Genomic DNA, 24,198 nt, shown 5'->3' with positions numbered 1-24,198 from the left:
GCTCCCAGAGTCGCGTGCGCTCCAGTGTGCCTCTGCGCTAACTAAATCCCAGGGTTGTCGCTCACATCATGAAAAAATGCTGACCAGCTTCCCCCGTTTCTCTTCTGTCGTTGATACATAATCCTCCCCCCCCTTTGTCCAGGCTGCTCCCGTCCGTTTGCGCTTGAATCCAGATGCATGCCTGACCAGGACCTGCGACGTCGGCAAGCACAAGCGGGCACCAGTCCTGCTGCTGCGCACCCAATGCCCTGGATGAGCCCAGCTGCTCCCGCAGGCGCCAAGCCGGCCGAAGCCGCCGACGAGGAAGAGCTCCAGCACATGGCCGCCACGCCCGCCACGGCGCTTGCCGCTACCACTACCGCCACCACCGCCGGCCGCATGCGGCGCTTCGCCCTTGTGGGCCGCTCGCGGCGCTTCCTCATCTGCCTGCCCGTCTTCTGGTGCATCGCCATCTTCACCCTGCTCGTGTGGTTCCTGCGGCGTGACCACGCCCTCCCGTCGCCCATCTCGTCCTCGCCCGGCGTCGGTGGTGGTGGCGGCGGCGGCGGCGGCAGCGGCACCCACTCGGGCGCGCCCGACGAGTCCGTGTCGGTGACGCTGCGCCAGGGCTCCTACACGGGCACCGTGCTGCCCGCCAGCAAGGGCGGCCGCCCGCGCGAGGTCGACGCCTTCCTCGGCGTCCCCTACGCCGAGCCCCCCGTCGGCGAGAACAGGTTCCGCCCGCCGCTGCGCCTCGCCGCCTCGTCGGCCGCCGCCAACGCCACGCTGGCGGGGCCCTCGTGCGCGGCGGGCGGCGGCGACTACGAGTCGGAGGACTGCCTGACCGTCAACGTGTACCGGCCCCGGAATGCGCTGGAGGAGGAGGGCAAGAAGCTCCCCGTCGCGCTGTACGTGCACGGCGGCGCCTTCAACGGCGGCAGGGGCACGGAGCGGGACATGGCGAGCTTCGTGGCCTGGGCCGACCGGGACGTGATCGGGGTCAACTTCAACTACCGGGTCGGGGCGCTGGGCTTCCTGCCCTCGGCGCTCACGGCCAAGGAAGGGCTGCTGAACCTGGGCCTGCGGGACCAGCAGATGCTGTTCGACTGGGTGAGGGAGAACATCGCCGCCTTCGGGGGCGACGAGGACAATGTCACGCTCATGGGACTGAGTGCCGGCGCACACTCGGTAAGTCAGAGGACGAACCTTGTCGTCTCAAGGATCGATGCTAACGAGGAACGCATCTAGCTTGGCCACCACCTCATGCACTACACAAACAGCAGTGCCGCGCCCTTCCACAAGGCCATCATCGAGTCGGGCGCGACGACCGCCCGGGCGGTCCTGCTGCCCACGCACCCCCGCCACCTCGTGCAGTTCCGCGAGTTCCTCGTCGCGGCAGGTGTCGAAAAGGTCCCAGAAGCCGAGATCTTCTCCGCGCTGCGCAAACTACCCCTGTCCACCGTCGTCCGCGCCTCTCGCCTCGTGTGGAACAAGAACGTCCCGGCCGTGACCTGGCCGTTCCAGCCCGCCATCGACGGCGTCGTGCCCCCCTCCTCCTCCACAGTAGCCTCATCATCATCACCCAAGGGGGCAAAGGACGATACGATCACCACCGTCGCGCCTACCAACCTCACCGCGGACCCGATGCTGCCGGACCTGCCCATCACGAGCTGGCGCAGGGGCCACCACCTCCGCATCCCCGTCATCACGGGCTTCAACACCAACGAGGGCACCATGTTCGTGCCGCGCCTCGCCAGCACCGACGCCGACTTCCGCTCCTTCTTCCGCACGCTCATCCCCTCCCTCTCCGACGCCGACGCCGCCGCCCTGTCCGCGCTCTACCCGGACCCGGCGACGGCGGGCCCCTCGTCGCCCTACGCCGCCGTCCCCGCGGGCACGGGCAGGCAGTGGGCCCGCCTCGACGCCGCCTACGCCCACTACGCCTACGTCTGCCCCGTCCTGCAGACGGCCGACTTCCTGGCCAACGCCACCGGCGGCGCGGGCGTCCGCGTCTACCACTACGCCGCCCGCGCCACGGCCTGGGACACGGCCAACCACGGCGACCACCAGCCCGTCGTCGCGCACGACATGGCCCGCATCGGCGGCTACCCGGGCGTCGTCAAGATCGCCGACGCCATGCTCGCCGCCTGGGCGCGCTTCGTCGCCCTGCCTCCCGCCGCCGCCGCCGCCGCCGTGGACGGCGACAAAGACGACGACGACGCGCTGTGGCCCACGACCGACGTCACGGGCGGCCGCAGCCGCAAGGTCGCCGTCTTCGGCCGCGGCAACGACGAGCGCGTGCCGGGTTCCAAGCACGCCAGCCGGGGCACGCCGCGGGTCGTCGAGGACCTGCCCCAGGACCTGCTCGACAAGTGCCGGTTCTGGTGGGACAGGGTCGAGCTCAGCGAGGGCCTCGGCAGCCGGACGGCCCCCGCGATGGCCGCGGCGTCATCATAGCAATATCTGACAGGGGGAATCGCAACATGGCCCTCCTTTTTTGATAGAAGGTCGCGGCTGTCTCTTGCTTTTCTCTCTTGTTTTCCTGAATATATATCTACGTTGCATTGCACACGGAATAGCGTATAGCGGATAATACCAAGCATATGTTTTCAATTTTACACAAGACAACAGTTTTGTAACATGATTTGATGCAACCATTCACATCAACAAGTTGCCCATGTCCATGTTGAAATGTAGATGGATACCGATAAGAAAACTTTCGTGTCCAGAAATCAAAATTATATTTTGTACATATATATATCTATAAAGTTTTTGACAAACATTTCATGCCCCTTCTCCCGCTACCTAAAGAAGGTAGAGACAAACACACACACATCCACCACACGCAAAGCTGAACATGTACCCGCCCGTTCCTCATCTTGAGACCCGATACATTCCATTCCTTGCCGCCCTCCCTAGCCCCACCGTGTCGTGTGACGACTTCCATTCCAACGGCGCAACAATGTGCTGCTGGCGCAAGTTTGTTTCGTATTTTTTTCAAGACAAAAACAAAAGCCTTGGCATACAGCAGACAATTGGCTCTCAACCTGCAGAACTCTACTTTGCAGGCTCCAGTCATTGGGCCTAAGCATGAGCACTGAGCCCATGATCAGATGTTGTCTTCCTGAGCTCAGCAAAATGATGATGTATTGACGTTACAAGACAGCTCGAATGTGAACGGCCTTGATATCTCGTATGTAAATACAGGGCTCTGCCACCTCACAGCACTGCAGAAAATCCGATATGTTCAGCCGAAAGAGGAGAAAAAGAAAAAGAGTTAAATGGCGAGGATAGCAGTGTAAGCGGAGGCAGTAAGAATACCGAGGTGACAATCCCCGCTCGTGTGAGTTGGGGTGTTGGCATTAATTAAATAGTAGTCGATGGTGTTTTAAAAGGTATGCATAAGCCGTTTTTTGCTGGCCACGCCTGGAAACGCCGTGATGCAGGGTCGAAGGGTTGCTTGGTAGGTAGCGGAGGAATAAGGTGGTCTCTTGAGGATGGGGTATCGTTTTGTGTTCGAAGGGAAGGAAGGGTGACGCTATGCAAGGAGAGATCCAGCGCGATGCCGAACGTGATCATCTTTAGAAGTTTTGCGAGATGCCAGCGTTTTGCGGATAGTGTGCGGGATTCTCAATGCGAGTGTTGCGGCGTGCTGGGTTGTCGCGGATGACGGGGGCGCCGCCAAGCTCCGATGGGCGCTGGCCGTTGTTCTCTGCGTAGGGGTTGTTGCTGCCGTGCTGGTTGTAGTACTCGGGGTTGCTGTACGCCACCCCAATGCCGCCTTCTCCAGAACCGTCAGACCTGGCACCGGCACTATACGATGACGAGGCGTTTGATGGGCCGCGGGCTACGTTGGCGCCTCGGTTGTCGGCAGCAGATGGACCCATGGCACCCAAGATCTCACCTTCGGGAGAGTGACTGCCCTCGTTGAGGGGCTCCCCGGAACGAGAGTCCGACACACCACCTCGAGTAGGCGAGGTAGCATCAGAATAAGCAACGCCAGCAGCACCGCCAGACATGGTGGTCGAAGCCTTCCTGCCCGTAGAACCGGCGACAGTCGTAGAGCCCCATCCACGATAGCCTGAGGATGCATCCTCCTTCATCTCATATGCACCCGCAGAGCCGCCTCCGGCAACGGCTGGAATAGTAGGGTCGGCATTGGGGTTGTAGGTGTAGTCCTCTACCTCCTTCCGCCTTTGTTCTTCGGCATCCTTGCGCTGCTTCCGCTTACGCCACCAGAAGATACCGGCCAGTACAAGCAGGGCTACAGCGGCAATAGGGACGACGACGCCAATGGCGATTTTCCCGCTGTCGTTCAGACCCCCGCTGTCGCCTTTGGAAGGGCCAACAGGTGTACTCGTAGACGAAGTAGTCGGGGCCGAAGTCGAGGAGCCAGTATCGGTAGGTGAGGGAACTCCTGTGGTGATGAAGCTGGTGATGACAGAGGTACCTCCGCCCGAAGGGGTGATTACGGTCGTGACGACGCTGGGTGGTGTGCTGGAAGGGGGCGGTGCGCTGCTTGATGGGGGCGCAGAAGACGAAGAGGGTATCGAGGAAGTAGTAGGCGGCGCCGAGGACGAAGGTGCCGACGAAGACGACGGTAAAGACGTAGTAGGCAAGCTAGGTGAGGAGGACGGAGGCGTCGTCTCCGGAATAGCTGTTGACGGGTCAGTGTTAGCAATGGAACTTGACGAGGACCTGCTCGTCGGCGGTGACGAGGATGGAGTCGACGCTGTCGGCGGAACACTCGTACTTGTACTGTTAGACATGGCGAAGCGTGCCGACTTCAACCCTTGAGAATCCCTACGGTTCCGAGGCATGTTAGTGGGCGGACTTGACGGCGAATGAGGCTGCGGGCGAAGGCATGGTCGCGGCGGCAAAGGACAGGGTTTCGGGGGTGAGAGGGTAGGAGCGATCAAGGTGCGCTGCAACGAAGCAGCATGTGTTGACACACAAAGACTGATGGTGATGATTCATACACCAGTGCAGCGTTGCGCAAAACAAAAGAAAATGGGAACGTGGTGGATGGCTGGTGTTGGTTGTGGTTGTGGTTGTGCGGGATGGGAAGACGCGGTGCAAGGGAAGGACAGAGACAAAATAGCACAGGGCTAGCTCGTGTCGGACAAGCAGCAGCGACATACCTTCAAGCTAGTCTCTCTTTTTTTTCTGTCGCTCTTGTCCTCTGGCTCTGGATCGACAAGAGACAGGAGCGCGCAGGGCGAGAGGGTGCTATCCAAGGCAAAGAGTTGCCGCTGGGAGTGGCGAGCAAGAGTTTCTAGCGTCCAACGGAGGGAGCGACGGCGTTTGAGGTGACGACGGGTGGACCAGAGGGATTGGCTCTGCCTCAGGCGGCGACACAAGATCGGTTTCGAATCGGCACGTCGATTGGCGGCTCAAGCGCAAGGGGCGGCCGTCGATGGAATGAAGACAAAATAAACCGTCGTCTCGGTTTGGATCCGCAAAGAAAAGATGGAACGAATGGTGCTGTCGCAGCAAATGAAGAAGACAAAAATTGGAGGGTTTTTTTTGCTGACAGACAGGAAGGGTGTGACAACCTTGGGGAGGGAAAAAGAGGAGGAAAAACACCGCGACAGCGAGAGGAAGATCCGGAGCAATAAGGTAGATTGATCGGCTCGGACCAGCAGGACGAACAGCGTGCTCGAGCTGTGAGGGAGAAAAATGGGGGGCCTGCCTAGGTCGGAAAAGCTGGTTCTGCTTTTGGCTATGGCGCACCTCGTAATGGCGGATCTAGGATTGCCGGGGTAAATATGGCCTTAAACGGGTCGAACCTCGAACTGGGAGGTGGTCAGGCCAGGCCCTTTTCTCCGTGCTCGCTTGAATTTGCCAGGGTCCTCCTCAATTCAACTGAGATTCGTCTTTCTCGCCGACGATTTGCGGATGTAGACGAGCGATCCGGTCGTCTTGGCTCCACGTACGCTCTCCGTTTTTTTTTTCCTTCCCGCGTACTGTGTTTTGATCTCGATAGTGCAACGAAGTATGCACAAAAGTTGCGTGCTTCGTATGTCTCTGGCCTGGATCTGTGGGTTTGATGATCGAAACTCCGTGCCGCGTGCCCCGTCAGATTGACTGATGCGCCCCCAGGCCGCCCGAGAGATGGATCAGCCTCAATCCCTGCAACCCCCCAATGCCAGTCCGTGACGTGCTCTCCGTTCCTAGAATAGGAACGTTCTCGCCTCAGATCGCCGGCGTATCGCCAATGACGCTTCCGTTCGACGGCGATGGTAACGTTGTCCTTCGCGGTGCAAAATGCGGGACCAAGAACCAAAGATCTGGTGAAAGATCTGGTGCGTAATCCGGGCTTTCCTCCTGACCTGCCCTCGTTCCAGTTCTGATTGGAGTTGTTGAACCGCCGTGCCACCCAGTACTTGTAAACGCTTGGTGTGGCTCACTCAGCCCAGCACAGCCCACACAATACGGCAAATGCACCCACCGTCCGTCTTTTGTCACCTCAGCTTCCACGTGTCTGAGCTGCCACCTTTTTGGAGATGTTGCGTTTTTTTCTCGCCGAGGTCGTATCAGATATTCAAATGTGCTTTGTGCGCCTCGATGTTTCGCTTCGCTGTCCCAATCCGAATTGTGTACGTGCGGTCAGAAATGCCACCGAACGAGAATCGATTGTCCTTTCCTGTTTGCTGCTCCGTTGCAGTGCCGTATAATTGCATGAAATGGGAGAATTTCGGTTATGCCAATAGTCCCGGGGAATTTTGCGCTTCTATCGATCTCCAGAGATCGAAAGGGCCTGCGGGGTGATGCGCTGCCAGCAGTGATTGTCTCTGCTGTATTGTACAAGTTTTGGTCAAGAGAAAAAGCGCCAGGTCGGGACAAAAACGGTAGCAGACACACTTCTTTTTAAGAAGAGAAGGTGCGGGAGGGCTACTCAATCTGCACAAATCCTTGGTTTTCGATTGACTAAGTTGGTCCTGGAGCGTTCTGTTTGAATCGTCACCTTCTTTGAGCCGGCGGCGGCACCGGCAGCAAGGGAAGCAGGTTTACTGAGGCCGTGGATCCACCCGCTATAGCACAGAGCTGCCGAATAAGATGCGCCGTAATGACAGCCTCCAAACTATGCATCGCTGGCTTCCCCGCTTTCTACAGCTCCTTTCACGCACGAGTAATGAATGCTGTCGACGTTGAAGGACAGAGTTTTACCGCACAGAGTAAGCACTGCAAGTCTGCATGCATTTACGGTAATTACCTACGTCTCTCTGACTGGCTGGCTTGCTTTCCCTTCAGCTCTGGGTGGCTTCGCCCCAGCCACTGCCATTCTTTATCGAAAGACATGAAGAATCTCAAAACATCAGCTCAGAATGCTGGCGGCAGCACTTGGGCAGCTCGTAGCGATCCCACAGCAAGCCTCACAACGAAACCAGGTTACACTGGGCGTCGTGGATGACACAGTCCTGCCAGGATGCTTGCCCCCCGTCTGACAACCCCCAGCCTCAGTGACGTGTGAACGAACAGCACGACGGAGCAATGACTCCAGGTCCCGCTGATTGTCAAACAACTCAGTCCTTTTGGGTGAGCGACTCCCAAGAACTGCGAGACCTGGAACATGTGTTTCTATAGCAAAGCGGTGATATAGCCTCTTCTCGGTCCAATCTGTAAAGTCGCATCGGCTCATTGCGAAAACGTCATCTCCCGGGGAACCAAGAAATCGGATTTCCATGGTCTTGGCAAGGTCGAGAGTTCTTCCCTTCTTCTGTCGATGTTGGATCCATGGTCGATCACGGCTTGAACCCAACCGAGCAGCTTTGCACCTCAACGCTTAGTTTGAACTTGCAACTCGTGTAAGCTCAGCTTTCTAATAAGGAAAAAACCTTAGTTGCCGAAGTTCGATTGTGAGGCCGTCTTAGCTCACACACACCTTCTCTAATACACACTATCGACCTGCCAGTAGTCTATGTGGCGGGCCACGGAGTAGGTGTAGCAAACATGAACAAGCTGTGTTGCCATCCGTCACGCAATTGGTGCATCGCATTCAAGCTTTGGGCTGTTACGAGAAAAGAAGAAAAGAAAAAGGAGACCCGATGCGCCGGTTGAGGCTGTGCATCCACTACTTTACTCGACTTTACTCCGTAGTTGTCGCCCAAAGGCCTGCCAGCATGCCCCCTACTCCGTACGAGGATGAGCTGGAGACGCCACTGAGCCAGAGACCGCCGCAACAAAACCGCTCGTTTGCAGCTGCGTGTCTCACTCTGGTAGAACTGCCAGCACACACACCACGAACAGTAGTCGATGCAGGAACGCTGCCAAGACGTCGGTGTCCCCGTAGCCAGCTTTCTGCCATATGCCTCCTGGACAAGTTGTCCACCTTTGCCCTCCGTTGATCGATGCACCCTCGAATAAATCTCGTGCCTGCTTGAGTATGCGGGTTCTCGCTGCCCGGTGACATATGCTCAGGCATCGGGATCAACAACCTCAAGACACAACCAGCCCTAGTTTCCATCGCCTGCATTCTTACACTCAACAATGGGCACACGAAAGAGAAATTGGAAATACTGCCGTCTGAAATAGTCTTCTGTTATTTCTTCCCTGAGCCATGTCTAATTTTACGCCTAAGAATTACACAATATGTGGCTCCCAATGTGTGTGTCCGATCTGATTGTTGTTTCTATATAGATGCGAAGACTGAAAAGATTCCATCATGCCCAAAGGAGCAAGGCAGGTAGAGTTCGTCATGACGCGTTTTGATTTTTTCTTCTTTTTCCCAGATTAAAAGAACTCCCAAAATATGTCTTAGGGGCCAAAGAGACTCAAGCCAGCCAGCAAGCGCCGTGATCAGTCTCGTCTTGGGAAAGACGGACCACACGCGAGTTGGCACAGGCCTGAATCTCCTGCCACCACAAAAAAAAAAAGTACAATGCCGTTGTCATGTCTAAACTCCCGCTGTTTGATGCAAAGATGAAGACCGATGCAGTGGCGTCATCATGAGTGGCGGTGGCCGTCTGGTACGAAAGAGCCTGTCCGCCCGTCGATATGTACACGAGATTCATTACATCCCGCCAAGGTTTGGTGGGAGAAGCCTGCTGCTGCTGCGAGCAGCTACCTAATCACGCATGCCCCACGATGGCTTGAGAGTCGTGTTGAGAGCCGCCTGAGTGAAGACCGTATCGCCCGGCAGACGGCTCACGCGACCGGCGCCGCTGCGGATGGCGCTGAGCTGAGCGGTCGAGATGCCGCTGCGGTTACTCCTGATGCTGCCGGCGTCGCTCATGGTGTCCGAATCCTTGAACTTGCGAGGAGGAGCGAAGTCCAGAGCCGTGAAGGTGCCCGACTTGCGTAGAAGATGTCTATTGAAATTTGGTCAGTGTCGAAGCCCTTAGATCACACACCCAAGGAACCAGGGAAACTTACGGGCTTGGCAGTGCTGCCATCTCGTCAAAGGCCGACACCAACGGCGACGAGACTGGCACGTTGAGCTGGTAAGGCCGTCGCTCGCCTAGCGGGCTCTGTGGCCGACCGGCAACCTTGTCCGCAAAGGTGGGCGGAGGGGCAAAGTCGATAGCTCCCATCAGGGCGAACGAGTCGTCCTTCAGCTTGGACGGTGTGGGAAGAGTCGTCAAGGCAGCCGGAGGAGGCATTGGCTTTCGAGGACCTCGCGCGGACATGGCCGATCCAGCTCTAGGTCGACCCCACTGGTTCGAGGCTGAGGATCCAGGTCTCGGGCCCGGACCCCAGTTGCTAGAAGCTGCTGAGCCGGGGCGGAAAGGACCGCGTCCTCCAGGCATACTCATGCCGCCCAATGAGCCGTGCGGGCCACGAGGAGGACCGCGCGGGCCTGGTCCTCGGGGTCCAGGTCCTCGAGGGCCCGGACTGCCCGGCCCAGGGAATCTTGAGCGAGAGGGGGGCGGCGTCATGGCACGGCGAGCAACTGGCTGTGCATACGGCATGACAAAGGCATTTGTCTCGGGGTCGAAGAAGGCCGTGTCTCCGAGGTAGCTCTGGTCATAGTCCTCGTAGTACTCTCCGCCTTGCGTAGGAAGTGCAGGCATCTCGGGTCGGTTCGTTGATTCATCAAAGTATTCCTTATAGAAGGACCGGATTCTGTTCGCCCTTGTCTCCGGGTCCTCCGTATCCATCACCTCGTCTGGCGGGAGGGGCCTGAAGCCAACAGATAACCTCTTGTTCTCGTACTGAGGAACATTAAGCCCGGTGGACTGCTCCTCCTGTGGGTACTCCGAGGACTGCCGCCGGTGAGTAGGACGACCACGGTCGCCCTCATTGTACTGATCTTGAGCGTGGGCGCTGACCCTGTCCCAGTCATCAGAGTAGTCCTGAGGAGCATCGATGATCGGGGCGGAGAGAGGTGCGGGAGACATGTGGTGTGCCGAAGCATCCAGGGGCGGGAGTGCCATATGCGGGTCAGGGAAGTCAATGCCATCCATCAGTCCGAGGCCGACACTGTCAGGCTGAGCCTGTTTGGGTTGTTCATGGTATTCCGGCTCGGGCATTGGCGAAGACGGAAGACCCTTGCGAGCAATCTTGGGTGGCTCCTGAACCACGGGCATGTCCGTAGTGATAGCCATATTCTTCTCGTCGGGGTAAGACACCGTCTCAATGACAGGGATAATAGGCTCGGGCATAACCATGCGGTCCTTTGACATCGGCGGCGGCACAGGAATAGCAGCAATCTCAGGTTGCTCGGGACTCACGTGGGCCGGGAGAGGCTGTGTGGGTGTCGGCGGCACCTTGGGGAGAGAGTTCTGTCGTGGAGGTGGCATCACTCTGGAGGAGGCGACAGAGCGAGTCTTTCCCAATGTAGTCCTGTCGCCAGTGGAGCCAGTATAAACCGAAGAGCCCTCCCCTCCCTCTTTCATGGGGAATGAGCGAATCGATCCCATTTCGCTTGCGGCGTACTGGGTGACAGGCCTGTATGGATCCTCGTTCTGATGAAGGGTACGGGCAAGTGAGTGGAGCGACTCTCGCGATTGCTGGAGCTCTGGTGGCAGAAGGTAGGGACTCGAGAGGTTCATATCCATCGATAGTTGGCGGTGCTTGGCGCTGTTGCTGGGCTTCTTCTCTCCACCGAAGAATGCACTCTTCCGCTTTCCTCCTTTGCTGGTGTCAATCGTCAAACCGAAGTCCAGAGACTTGTGGGGGTCTTTCATATCCTCCAGGATCTGCCTCTTCACATTCCGGCGGTGCAGATACCACAGAGTGCAAATGATAGCGATCAGGGGAATACTGGTGTGCGGCGTCAGCGTCTCCTCGAAACGTCCTCGTAGGGGTAAAGAGGACTTACCCAATACCCAAGCCAATAGCCACTGGCAGAGTAGCTCCAGCAACAGGCTTTTCGCACAGGTTCGGGTCGGCATCGCAAGACGAGGTGCTGTCGCCTCTCCTGGTCAAAGTGCGACTAGCGATGCCTTGTCCCACGACTTGAGAGGGCTGGTCCATCTCCTTGGCGACCTGCAACGGAAGCCGGGGGCCCAGGCGGTAGCCATAGCTCCCGTATCCAGCACCGTCCATGTTCCGAGTATTTTCTCCTGCTGTGTCTGTCCTCGATCCGTGCTCTGTCTGCTCAAATGCGATGTTTCTGAGTGATGTGTCCTGCGAAACGGAAAAAACCCTTATGCTTTCATATTCCGAATCTCAAGTTGGCTCTGTCGTCGATTGGTTTCGTTGCGTTAAGATTCGGACGTACACCCGATGTTCAAAAACAAAAGGATCAGCAGATACTTTGTTCGTAGTCCTGTTCGTCGCTGTTGATGAATGAATGGACTGCTTCGAAGCAAAAAACGAAGCAACACAAGTAAATGAATGACTGGTTCTAAAAAGAATGGCACGCCTGCTGGCAGGCTTTACTAAAAGAATGACTCTGACGATGTCTACGTCCACCAAGGAAGTCGTCACAGGTTGGCAGGACGGTAGATGAGGAATGCAGAGAGGAGAATCAGGAACAGGACCGCAGACGAGAGAGAACATCGACAGCAGCCACAGAGAGTGTGGCAGTGGGTTTGGCCGACTCCAGCACGGGGCACCGACCAGGTCATCCCGGCACCACTGCCAACGGCCGAGATTGGACTGGACCAGTCCAGGACCGGAGACAAGCTTACTGAGTAGTTGCATTCAGGAGGCATCATGGGCGGAGAGCCACCACCGTCCATTGGCGTGGTGTTGGCTGCGAGTCCCCGTCAGAAGATGGGTAGCTAATTTCAGCCAAATGACAGAAAGGGGCATAGAGGGTAGATATCCTGGCCGGGTGACTTGACATGCCCATACAACCGCCATAGCCAGGGGCAGGTACCATGCTCCACATGGGTCTACCCATGTCTGGGATCCATTCCAAGGTCCACAGCTGCAGTCTTTCTTCCTCCACCCGCCTTTGGCAGCGGTGTGAATGGCAGAAGGACCGCCACACAGCAGTGGATAGCTGGGCAGCCCCCCTGCAAAATAAGCCTGTACCCGCCCCTGAACCAAAGGCTAATGCAGGTACCCAGGCGCAAAACCGCTGGGGCGATTGCTTTTCCCATGGATGCTTTTTTGGTGCTTTTTTCTGTTCATCCGTCCCATACCTAGGTACTTATCCACCCCAGCTGGTTTTGCACGCGGGTTGGCTCCAGCTGCCTTGACCAGGGCGCTAATCAAACCTCTCATTTAAGCTCTTGATAATGAATCCTGCTGGTGGATTGGCCGCCTTCTCTTGTTCTGCCCTCCACACCGATCGCGTGCGCCTGCGCCAAACTTGTTTGGGACGATGGGACAGCGTCGTTCAACCGAAATGAAGAGAGAATTGGAGGGGAGTGTGGCAGCAAAAGAAAGGGAGAGAGCGTTGCATCAGATCTCAGGGGAACGGATGGGACCTTGCTCGGTACAGTCTAGGCGAGTGTTTCCCCTGCCCCAGCAGACCTCACGATTGTTGCAAAACAAGGCAGTGGGTGATAAGGGCATGCCTGACTGGAGCTGTGGCGCATTTATCAAACTTGATGATTACAAGTAGTTACCGACGGAGTACTCTGTACGAGTACCTACTGTCTTGTTGTCTTGCTCCGGTACCTAGTGCCAACGTCTTCCAAAACATCGGAGCCTGGCTCGCCCCCATGAGGTGCCAAAGGCACGGCTCGGACCCCAAGGACCTAACTCAGACAATGTCTCACTCCCGTCGGGATCCGGTCCTGTAGCGTAGCCGTGTGAGTCGTTGGGGCTTATTTCAGTCAGCTGCAGTCTCCGAGAATAGGAATGTTGCAGTTGTGGTTATTTATGGTTCGCAGCATTCCTGAGCACCCAACAATGTGACCTACGAGTGTCTTGCAGCTCGCTGTATACCTAGAGCGATCCGTATTGGCACGCGATGTGATCATCGATTACTCAAGTAGTGTGTCTCACTGAGAAACTCCACACCTCGTGCAGTTGGTTGCTTAGCAAGCAGGAACAGTGAAGTCGTCAATAGGTACTCTGCTGCCTGCATTTCTCGAGGCAGTCTCGAGGCAGTCTCGAGGCTAAATTCATTCGCCGTGCCGTCTGCAATATATACAATCAAGTCAAACTTGTTTTTCCAATCAATAGATAAATACGCGAGGTGCCTATGCCGATCTCGTTCAAGTAGACGAAGCTGCTACCGTACCTCCACCTCCAAGATAGAGGTAGCCATTGTCTTCCAGTTTTGCTGTGAACAAGATCTGGGTGGCCCGGCTGGGTCGAGCTTACTTAAATGTATTCAGGGACTATGAGGTTGTCTGGTAAAAGTCTGGCGCGTACTCAAGCAGCCAGTTCTTCTCGATCTTGGTGATATCTCTGATATATGTCTTATCGCCGGTCTCCATAACCTCATGGAAGATGACCCAGTCCGCCTTGCGATTGAACATCAAGGAGCTCGGATGGGCGTGAAGCGTGGTTCCTCCTGCAATGTTGCGAAAAGTACCATCTGCCTGCATTCTCGCTGCGTGGGCAAAGTATCCAGTTGTGAGGCATCGCCGGATTTGTTCACCCTTGTTGATGGCGTTGGCTCCGGACTGCGCAGACAGCGATTCCTCCACGTTGATACCGAACCGCTCGAGATATCTCCTGAGTTGGTTCCTGATACTGACTGCCCGAGTCATCGCCTTGTAATTGAGAAGGTTTTCATGGCAGAATTTTGCTTCCTTGCGCCCCTTGCTCACGAAAGCGTGATAGACATTCAACAGCGTCAGATGGTCTCCTTCCTCAGCAGCAAACTTCCTTCTCGAACTTTCTAGCCGCTTCTTCTCCCCGTCATGTTGGATCCAGATACTACCTCCGAGGCTCGTCATTGCGGCTATAGTGAGAATCTCGCTAAGGCACTGAAAGGAGGACGCCGAAAGCAATGTTTTGGCCATCATGGGCTCGACGGCGAGCTCTGCCATCCTCAGACCCAGAGGCTTGGTCAGCTTGGCATAGTCGTCTAGTGCCCCAAGGGAGTACAACAATTCCAATGCCTTCACCATAAGCTCAGAAGGCGGCGGTGTGAAGAAGTCAAAGCGGAGGACGTTGTCAATGCCCAAAGCTTTAAGTTGCAAAATGAAAGGCGCCAGATTTGTCCGCTGGATTTCCGGCACGTTCGCGTCAGGTAGTGCGAGGTAGTCATCCTCGGTGTAAAGCCGGAAACACTTGCCCGGCTTAGTGCGACCTGCTCTTCCCGCCCTCTGCCTTGCAGAAGCTTTTGATACCGGGGTTGCCGTCAAAGTCTCAATGCTTGTCCTAGGATTGAAAGCACGAAGCTTTACAAAGCCGCAGTCGATGACGTAAACAATGCCCTCGATGGTGACTGATGCCTCGGCAATATTGGTCGAAAAGATGACTTTTCGAGTATTTTCCGCCGCTTCCTCGAACACATACATTTGCTGATCTGCAGGCAGCCCAGCATACAATGGTAGCGGCTGCAGTGCTTGTGCCTCTGGAGCAAGCTGGGCTGCCCGTTCGGCGACCGCCTGCACAGCTGTGTCGATCTCCTCACGGCCTGTCAAGAAGACGAGGATGTCTCCATTTGGTTCCTTTGTATGTATGTTGAGTACCGTCGAGATGGCAAGCTCGAGATAATCTTCTGCGGGCGTTTCGAGGTAGAGCACATCGATAGGATATGTCCTTCCTTCGAGGCTGATGATTTGGCCGACTGGCTGTGCGCCATTCTTCCCCTCGGCGTTTTGATCCTGGTCGGCCGAAAAGAAGCTCAAGAATTCCTCGGCTTGAAGAGTAGCACTGCTGATGATGATGCGTAGCTCAGGTCTGCGCTTGCGGATTTTCTTGAGCAATCCCAGCAGGATGTCGGTGCTGATCGACCGCTCATGCGCCTCATCAACCATGATCACGGAATATCTCGTAAGCAGGGGATCGACAAGCGCCTCGCGTATCAGTAGCCCATCTGTTAGGAATTTTATCCGAGTTGACGCGGACGTGACGTCCTCAAATCGTATGGAGTACCCGACCTCCTTGCCGACTTCACAACCATACTCCTCAGCTACTCTCAGTGCCACTGTCGTAGCAGCCACCCGTCGGGGCTGTATGAGTTAGTATCCCGATGCTCTGTCCGAGAGATGAATAGGACTCTACCGTGTGCTTGACATACCTGGGTCACGGCAACAACTTTGCCATCATTGCACCAGCCCCCTTGCTCGAGGAACTGTGGAATTTGGGTGGTCTTGCCAGAGCCGGTCTGACCAACAACAATAGTGACGGGGAATGTTTCAATCAAGTAGAGTAGCCTCTCGCGGTGCTTTGCTACTGGAAGAAGCGCTGATGGTTTATACAAGGCAGGGATGAATGACGAGCCGATATCAGACTCGGTCATGGTTGCTGCTTTGCGGAAATGTTTGGGCCATTGAATGGCTGTCGAGGACTGGGGAAAAGCTCGACAACGTGCCGCAACAGAGCTTCTCAGCCCCCTCTCATATTATCAATGAATACCGGCAATAGAATTGAACCAATAGACGGGACCTTATAAATTCAAGTCAGAGACTGAGCATGCACGCCTGAACAGCAGCCTCTCTTGTCCGTCATCAATTTCTCAAAAGAATGACAAGGAAGTCAACATCAAAGAGTCGACTTCAAAGAGTCGCCTTTCACGAGAAGGGTTTAGCGCAGTATGTGCCGAGCAAAGATGGTCTGTGCACACAGGTGGACTGCCTGGTGCGTGGGTCTGCTGGCCGGTACCTGACGTCGTTTTTAGGCGTCGATCCATCTCGCCCTGACACAGCTCACATCTTGCATCGTTCTCGCAGCCCAACTTCCATTCTCGACCTGCATCCATCGCCCGGTTTCCGAGAACAATCTGCAACCGCTTCGCCCGGCTGACCTCATCCTGGAAATTGAGACTGCCTTCCAGAAATTTTCTGCGGCACAAGCCATTTTAGGCATCTCGCTGACTCGGTCCATCGAGGGTTCATCAGATTTCCATTTCATTCTCAGTTCCATCTCAAAACAGCAAGTGTCATCTTGCCGTAAATCCACAGAGAGGAGAGGACTTCAGCCAGACATTGGTCCCAGAGAACAACCCGGTCCTCAGAGACACCCATCCTCTTTCTCTCCCCACCAAGGACGTTCTATCACTCCAGGAACCCTGCTGAGATTCCGTGTTTTCCTTTTTCCCTTTCTTCCTTGATCCCTGCCGGCCTAGGCTCATCTGGTAATTCTGGCCACTATGGTAAGCTCATGACGGTTGCCAGCATGGGGAGAGAGAAGAAGGCCGCACCGGGTGCGGCGTCTGGCAGTCACGCCAAAGACAGGCACAAGAAGAAGGCCGTGGCCGACCGGGAATGGAGTCGCCCTTTACCAGCAGGCCTGGATCCCCGCCGTGCCGCACCGCAGATCAAGTCTAAACACCAGTCCTACTTTGAGCTGGTCGAGAACAAAGACAAGAAGAAGAAGCTGGAGTTCAAGGTAGGAGGGCATGATGGTTGTCTGTTTCATCATGTAGTCGTCAACTCACCCAATTTTCCCTTTCAGATCACCGCCGACCAAAACCCACCACCGGGCTTTGAATTTGTACCCATCGGCAATCCAAAATTGACTAGTGCCTGCAAGGAGATCTCAAGAGAACAGGATGCTATGATCTTCATTGTCTCGGTCTGTTCACCAGCTCGCCGCCGCAAAGCTCGAGCCAGAAACTCACACAAGCTACAACCACAGGCCAGCACAAAGACCAACAACCAACTCCTTTCGCACCATCTGAATCGAACCGGCCATCACATTCGGCAGACAATCGTCGAACAAGCTCGGGCCGCCATTGGAGACGACCCGGACACTGTTAACCATCAGGCCGGTGTGCCTGAGCCAATTCCAGAGACCCAGGACGAGATTAACAAGCAGGCTGATCAGGCTATCAGAGATTTGTTCCCTCGCATCCCGAACACAGACAGGCAAATGATTATTGAGCATGCCTTCAAGAAGGTAGGTATCACTATCACTGCCTCCACTTGTGGTATTGGAGGTGTACATGTGTCAACACTAACGTCGGCAGGGAGCGACAATGAATGGAGATCCACTCGTTGGTTTGGCCAAGGACATAACGCTATCTCGGCGTGTTCAGCTTGCTGTTCTGGCACATATCAGGCATAACCATACCAGATATGATGATCTGCTTCGCGAGACCACTTACGTAAATGCCAGGAAAGCCGTTGAGCCACTATGCCTCGATATCATCGTCAAGTGGCGAGGTGATGAAGAAACAGGCCGTGATCAACTGGAAGAGATCCTGCGCGAGGTCATTGTCCTGTCAGACTCGGAGGATGAGGACGACAGTGGGGATGACGATGAGACCGATGACACTGCGATCTCATCAGACTCTATCCAGGAGATCACAGCCAGTACCACTGCGGCGGAGCGCGACGCCCTGCAGCGTACTCTGCGGCATTCACGTCCCAGAATGGAACGGCTGGACAAACAGCCTCGTGGGACTCTGACCCGTCCCCTGCCGAGGGCCTCTGCTCTAGTGCCGCTTGACCTCATAGCTCGCGAAGAGCGAAGGGCAGCTAAGAAGGCCCAACGCGGGTTTAAGAGGTACGAGGCTGTGCGTCAGGCCAGATGGGATGAAGCTAGGACCCGTTTCCATCTGGAAGAGGGTCCTGGACGAAATGACCAAGCACATGCTGCCCAAAGGCACGATATGCACTTACCTGAACCAGGCACGTCGTATCGGCCTGAGATGATGCATTCACTCGGAACAGACAGTACCTCATCTGTTCAGTCTGCGAGAATTCTCCGTGCTGCCAGCCTTGGCCACTCACATCTGCCCTCTCCGTTTCGAAGGAGTGGCCGCGGTGAAGATCAACCTATGCACGCATATCACACTACCTCAGAGGCCAGGGTGCCATATGCTTCGCTTGATGGTCAAATGGCATCAACAAGCTTGGCACAGTCACGGCAGAGTTCCAGATTGACGGTAGGGCCCGAGGATCTGCAAGACTATCTCGTTCCATCTATTGAACCTGCCTCACCGGTTGCGAATAATGATAACGCAACGCCAGTGTTTGTGCGGAGAGTCTCTCCCACCGAAAGCTTTGTCCAGAATAGGCGTCCAGCGGCAGGACACGCGCACAATGCTTCACCGCTCCATAGAACCCCTGGGTTTGACAGGCCACTGGCATATCCTCCGGATGGACGAGAGCAACCGGAATATATCAGGACCTCTTCTGGTATCACCTATCATCCCGCTCTTCCCCGTGAACGCCATGCCTCGGGTGTTGTCCATCAGGGTCAAGAGAGCCCGAGATTCATGGGCAGCAGAGAATCTCCTGGAGGTCGTTCATACGTGCGCGATGGGGCGACCGCCTCCAGACCAATCCTGATTGACGGGAATGCTGAAACTCTTAGGGAGACGCCGCATCGCCCCATTGTCGTCGATGACTGGCCTGATAGACACAGCCGTGTCAGGGTTTTGCAGCCTCCTCCACACCAGAGTCTTCACACTTTCACTAGAGGTAACGATGTTGATGTACACCGCGCGACGCGTCTTCTGCCGGCCGAGAGCATTTTTGTGGCTAGAGAAGCCCCTTTGGCGTCCTCTTTGCGGGAAGTGGCCCGATCTGAGCTTGACCGGCCTCCAGTGGAGTTCATTACACTCAACAGCACCTCTCGAACTGCTGAGGCACTGGATCCTAATCAGATCTACCGGCGCTCACCTCGCCTGCTTCAGGAGAGAGTGGTAAGTCGCGTTGAGTCAGTGGGTGCGCCTCAACCCCCGAGGGAGTACGAAAAGTACGGCAGCCCCATGATGCTTGATCCTCCCCGAGAAGCCCGACCTGCAAGCGTCGGGGGAGCGTAAGTACTGAGATCTCCGCATATCTAATAGGACGTGTTCACTTAGCCTGCCAAAATTAGGTACTTTGACCCTGCTTTACGGCCTCGGTCTCCGGCTCTGCGAGAGGTTCGTTATGATGAACGCGGTCGCGTTCTGATCCCGGTCGACTCGCAACCACCACCGAATCAGCCTTTACCGGCACCAGCACATCATCCGGGCCCGTCCCGAACACGCCGTCATGACGGCGTTTATGGCTTCGAGAGAGATCCTCCCTACCAGTACTAGGACGATTTTTACATGTCCAGCACATGTCATTGCGAGGCGTTCATCAGAAGGGGGTTGCATTACATATCCACTCGGATAGGGGATACGTGATATGAGAGGATTGGCTGCATCAGCGAGGCTTTGATTTCTAGAGGGTCTACTGTGTCGAAGACTCTGGGCATATGGAGTTGCGATACATTAGTGGAAGGTTTCGGCATTCTGAGCATGTGTTTATAGTTTCAATGAGCATTTGGACGTTGGTTGCGAGCCAATATTGGCCGGGTTTGTCCAAATAGTCAGCTCATTACATGTAATCAATTACTGTCGTGAACTGGACAGTACATCAATACACCACCGCAAATAAGCAGCTCCTGAAGGCGCCTATGCATAACAAACGTAACTATCTATTGATTGGTGTTCTGTGTCATGCTTTCCATCATTATTAAGTGCCTACACTTGGAAACACTTGGTAGGGTATCGTAGGACGCAATTTCAGCCTCCTGTATTCCTGAGTTATCAATATAATCTCAGAGGTCTAGGAGGATGCGAAGCTGGTTCTCTAAGAGCAAGAATGAAAAAAAAAAGGAGAGATAAAACCTCCTCATTGAGCTATGCTAGTCATACGTTGAAACAAGTCTCTGCCTACTGTCCATTTCCGTCTCTCTCAGCCCACCGTGGCCTCCTGCCAATCCTTCTTCTCCTCGTCATGCGGCGCCTCGTGCGTCTGCAGCGCGGCGCCCAGCTGCTCATGCAGCCGCTTAGCCGTGGCCGTGACCCGCCGATGCCACGACTCGACCGCCATCTCGGCCGTCGACGGCGGACCGCTCGGCGCCGCCGGCGCCGCGGCGGGAGCCGAAGAGCGCTAGTCCTTCTTCGCCGGCGCCGGCGCAGCCTTGTCGTCGCCCGCCTTGGCGGGCTTCTTGTTGCTGTCGTCGTCGACGAGGCTGTCGGCCATGGCCTCGGCGGCCGCCTGGCGCAGGCGCTCCGAGTCCTCCATCTTGATCTCGCCACCGCCGGCGCCGGCGCCGGCGCTGCCGCTCCTCTTGTCCTTGTTGGCGCCGCCGGCCGCGGCGTCGCGCTCGTCCTCGCTGTCGCCGAGGCTGAAGGGGTCGTTCTCGGCGATGGGGCTCGGCTCCACCGTCGACAGCGGCTGCCACTTGCTGGCCTTGGCGGCGCCTGGCGACGCTGTGCCGCCGCCGGGGACGTTGTCCTTGGGCGGGAGCTTGGGGGAGGCGCCGTAGGCGTCTATGTCCTCGACGTTGTCGCGGAAGGCTACCTTGCGCTCGCTGCCCGGCTTGGGAGACGGTGAGGACGCGGGAGGGCGGAAGAGGTTGGGGTTGGCCAGAGGCCTGTTGGGGTCATGGGCTGGGGCTAAAAAGGGTTAGTCGCTTGGATACCTAGACATAGGGGGTGATCGCGGCAAGGCAGACTTACTTCCGTCCTGATGGAAGCGCATGCCAGCGAAGTCATCGCTCAGCAGTTCCGGGTCAGCGTCGTAGCGGTCATAGTCACCGCTGCGCCTATTCCTGTCGCCGCCCTGTCGGGGGCCCATCTGCGTCCGTTGCTGGCGGCGCTCGTCGTCCTCTTCGGTGAACTCCTCGTCTATCCGCTTCTTCAAGTTGTTGAACCACGAGTTGACCTTGGTCTGGGTCTCGAGGAAGCCCTTCCGCAGGTTCTCTTTGATGACGGGCAGGTCATCGTCAAGGAAGCTGTGCTCCTTGTCGTACATCTCATTGGGCTTGAGTCCCGTCTCCTGTCGAGGTCTCGAGGAGTAGCCACCCGGGCCAGAGCGACTGCTCGTCCTGGCCTCGTAGGATCCGACATTCTCGTACTGTTGTGCCAACTGTCGGGCATACTCCTCGTCGGCCTCAAGTTGTGACTGCGATGTGGAGCTGAGACCATGGGGCTCCGCGACCGGTCGGGGAGGTGGCGGTGGCGGCTGCTCCTCGCGCTGCACCGCGTCTGGGTCGGTCATTTCTAGACGAGCGTCAGTCAACATGGACTCGAAAGATTTCTGTAATATGATAACGGTCGCCACCTACCAAGAAGAGCGTTGAAAGCAGGCTCAACACGTCCGTTGCTCGCTCTGAGCACAGCCTTGATCACCGATTCCTCCACAGTCGGGAAAGCCTCCTTCAAGACTTGCACGTTCTTCTGTTGCTCTGTCATGGGGCGCGGAGGTTTGGGCGGCGCTGTCTCCTCCGTGGCGGCGGGAGCAGCGGTGGTGGTAGTAGAGGTCGTGGTGGTTGAAGGTTTCTGGGTAGACTCGTCACCCAGGGCCGGGGTCTCTTGAACGTCGTCGTCGTCCATCTCTAGCGGTCTGGCTGTGGTGGGAGATTCGGGCACGCTCTCTACGGTCGTGCTTTTGGTCTGTTGGGAGCGGTGGCAATGGTCAGCAAGGTTGGTGATGACGCAGGCAGGCAGCAGAGAAAGAGGCGCGCATGAAGTGGGTTCGTTTGAGGATCGGGGGGCCTCGAAGCTAGGCTGAATGGACTTACATTTTCAGTTGGGACAGACATGGTCGGTACCGAGTTGCGCAGAAGTCAGAAGGTTTATCGCAATAGAAATAATCGGGCAGGAAAAGGTCAAGCCATACAGGCAGCAGCACCAAGATGACGGACGGTCGGGACAATAATCTCGGTTAGGATATAGCTATGATCTGTTGTGTTTCTTTTCCTGGAGGGTTGAGGGGATCCTGCTCCGCAAGTGGGTTACGACAGCTATGACGCCACAAGGGACGCACGCAACTGTTACTCAGTCAGCCCCCAGCAAGCCCCAGCAAGCCCAGCTTCAGCCACACAGATCCACGGGTCGCGCAGCACTCGAGGCTCCACCCGCGCTGTCCTGCCCCGCGGCCGGCCCAAGCAATGACGACGAGCGGATCGCTTCGGTCGCATGCTCGACCGCCACACTCAAACCCGCGCAGATCTAACGCATTGATCGGACCCAGAGTCTTCGGGCAGGGCTGAAAACTTTCAAGAGACATCACACTCCTCTACTTACAACTGCACTCACATCATCCGTGCCCCATGTAGTCGACCACCCGCTGGGCATATCGCAGCCATGGGTAATAACGCGAGCCGGGTCACGGCTCAGGACAGGTTAGCCATTAGACAGTGCAGCTAGCCCCAGCCATGCTCCCACAGAACCCGAGCGCTGACATTGTCGCCTATGCGAGCAGGGCAATCCTAGATCTCAAGATCCAACGCGACAAGCTTCATCAGTACCAGAAGCGAATCACGATATTGACGAACAGAGAAACCGAGATTGCCAAGCAGATGCTGGCACAGGGCGACAAGAAGAGGGCACTCCTGGCACTACGTCGCAAGAAATACCAGGAGTCACTATTGACGAAGACGGACGCGCAGCTTGAGCAGCTCGAAAAGCTCACTTCCAGCGTCGAGTTTGCGCTGATACAGAAGGATGTGGTATTCGGGCTACAGCAAGGCACAAAGGTGCTCCAGGAGATACACCAGGAGATGGGCGGCATAGAGCACGTCGAGAAGCTCATGGGAGACACTGCGGACGCCATTGCGTATCAGAAGGTGAGCCGCCTCCCTTGCTACAGGTTCCTTCCTATGATGCATATTCGTTTCTAACCTCGTCTTTCACATCGACAGGAAGTCAGCGATATGCTTGGAAACAGAATCACAGCAGACGACGAGGACGAGGTGGAGGCGGAGCTCGCCGCCCTCGAGGCCCAAGCCTCCGGGGTATCCGTCCCCGATAATCTGCCCAATGTTCCAAATACGAACCTTCCAGTTCAGGTTCCTGAGCGAGAACAACAGCAAGGGGCTTCGAAACAGCCAGAGCGTCAAGCCATGCTCGCATCCTGATTCGTGTCCTCGTTTGTTCTTTCCTCTCTTACTTTGGCAACGACTGGTGGCAGTCTCGATTGTTTTGACGAACCAAGGAAACATAGCATTTGGGAAAGCAGGGCGTACTTGGATAGAGATTATACTTATGCTTGGATCATTCCTGTTGGTGTGGTATTGTGCTTGAAGTGCTAGGTAGACACCACAGTAGCCGCGGCTGTGGAATGAATTGAATGGTTTGAAAGACTTCAGGACCCGCCCTCATGCAGAGCTATATATACAAGTACATGTACTTGTATGTGTTCGTACTTGGATGCTAGGAGAGGGTCGGGGCACAAGAAAGCCGGGACGGGCTCCAGGCTAAGTTCAAAGGCAAGACAACTGCGGACACTTGTTGTAGTTTATTTGAGAGACAGAAGGCGAGAATCCGTAGCATGTATCCACAACACAGTCGTTTCCGGAGCTGCATTCATTACTGTACGGAGGAGAGTCTACTTTGGTTCTTGGGCCCCGCAATGGCTACGGCGAGAGCTCGGAGCCCGGCACTGCGTGGGAGGTGATGCATGGGCGTGAGCATGGGCTTGCATGCAATCTGCAGGTATCTCGACCATCTGTGATGCCGCTGATGCGGAAGAGAGAGGGATCGGGGAAACAAGCACCATGTCGATTCCATCCGTCTCAGCCTCGTGAGAGCTTGTTGTGAGAGCACATGGGGCGAACTAGACCTGTAATTGGCCGAGTCGAGACAAGCACAATCGCAGCGAGCAGGGATAGCTCCACGCTAAGCAGCTTTGAGCACTATCGATTTGCTCTGTATGGGGGGATTTTTACAGGGGGGGGGGGACCGGGTTCCACAGTGGGCAGTCCGTCCAGCAAAGTACTTTCCCACATGATAGTGCTGTGAGGATACATCGAATGCAGGCATGGTGC

The 24,198-nt window shown here is 56.1% G+C and overlaps 7 protein-coding genes across 7 annotated transcripts; 3 read left to right on the top strand and 4 right to left on the bottom strand.

Moving 5' to 3' along the window:
• Window positions 1–177: 177 nt before the first annotated feature.
• On the top strand, window positions 178–2,436 carry E0L32_010433 (uncharacterized protein; the record flags this gene model as incomplete). Its single annotated transcript, XM_031133050.1, has 2 exons — window positions 178–1,167; window positions 1,228–2,436. 2 exons carry the CDS (start codon window positions 178–180, stop codon window positions 2,434–2,436), a joined length of 2,199 nt encoding a protein of 732 aa, XP_030989569.1.
• Window positions 2,437–3,560: 1,124 nt separating this feature from the next.
• On the bottom strand, window positions 3,561–4,799 carry E0L32_010432 (uncharacterized protein; the record flags this gene model as incomplete). Its single annotated transcript, XM_031133049.1, has 2 exons — window positions 3,561–4,636; window positions 4,733–4,799. 2 exons carry the CDS (start codon window positions 4,797–4,799, stop codon window positions 3,561–3,563), a joined length of 1,143 nt encoding a protein of 380 aa, XP_030989568.1.
• A 4,247-nt stretch (window positions 4,800–9,046) lies between these two features.
• E0L32_010431 (uncharacterized protein) lies at window positions 9,047–11,469 on the bottom strand (the record flags this gene model as incomplete). The annotated part of the gene is made up of 3 exons (XM_031133048.1): window positions 9,047–9,290; window positions 9,355–11,184; window positions 11,243–11,469. 3 exons carry the CDS (start codon window positions 11,467–11,469, stop codon window positions 9,047–9,049), a joined length of 2,301 nt encoding a protein of 766 aa, XP_030989567.1.
• Window positions 11,470–13,664: 2,195 nt separating this feature from the next.
• Window positions 13,665–15,742, bottom strand: E0L32_010430 (uncharacterized protein; the record flags this gene model as incomplete). The annotated part of the gene is made up of 2 exons (XM_031133047.1): window positions 13,665–15,452; window positions 15,521–15,742. 2 exons carry the CDS (start codon window positions 15,740–15,742, stop codon window positions 13,665–13,667), a joined length of 2,010 nt encoding a protein of 669 aa, XP_030989566.1.
• Window positions 15,743–16,617: 875 nt separating this feature from the next.
• E0L32_010429 (uncharacterized protein) lies at window positions 16,618–19,474 on the top strand (the record flags this gene model as incomplete). The annotated part of the gene is made up of 4 exons (XM_031133046.1): window positions 16,618–16,830; window positions 16,897–17,340; window positions 17,411–19,209; window positions 19,270–19,474. 4 exons carry the CDS (start codon window positions 16,618–16,620, stop codon window positions 19,472–19,474), a joined length of 2,661 nt encoding a protein of 886 aa, XP_030989565.1.
• Window positions 19,475–20,315: 841 nt separating this feature from the next.
• On the bottom strand, window positions 20,316–21,972 carry E0L32_010428 (uncharacterized protein; the record flags this gene model as incomplete). The annotated part of the gene is made up of 4 exons (XM_031133045.1): window positions 20,316–20,824; window positions 20,888–21,430; window positions 21,496–21,823; window positions 21,952–21,972. The coding sequence occupies 4 exons, from the start codon at window positions 21,970–21,972 to the stop codon at window positions 20,316–20,318; spliced, it is 1,401 nt and encodes a 466-aa protein (XP_030989564.1).
• Window positions 21,973–22,587: 615 nt separating this feature from the next.
• On the top strand, window positions 22,588–23,289 carry E0L32_010427 (uncharacterized protein; the record flags this gene model as incomplete). Its single annotated transcript, XM_031133044.1, has 2 exons — window positions 22,588–22,998; window positions 23,074–23,289. 2 exons carry the CDS (start codon window positions 22,588–22,590, stop codon window positions 23,287–23,289), a joined length of 627 nt encoding a protein of 208 aa, XP_030989563.1.
• Window positions 23,290–24,198: the final 909 nt, after the last annotated feature.

The sequence above is a fragment of the Thyridium curvatum genome (assembly GCF_004353045.1).
Source record: "Thyridium curvatum strain D216 chromosome Unknown NODE_84_length_182893_cov_82.147506, whole genome shotgun sequence".
Taxonomy (NCBI): Eukaryota; Fungi; Ascomycota; class Sordariomycetes; order Thyridiales; family Thyridiaceae; genus Thyridium; species Thyridium curvatum.
The sequence above is the reverse complement of the archived record's forward strand: the minus strand, read 5'-3'. Positions and strand labels throughout refer to the sequence as shown.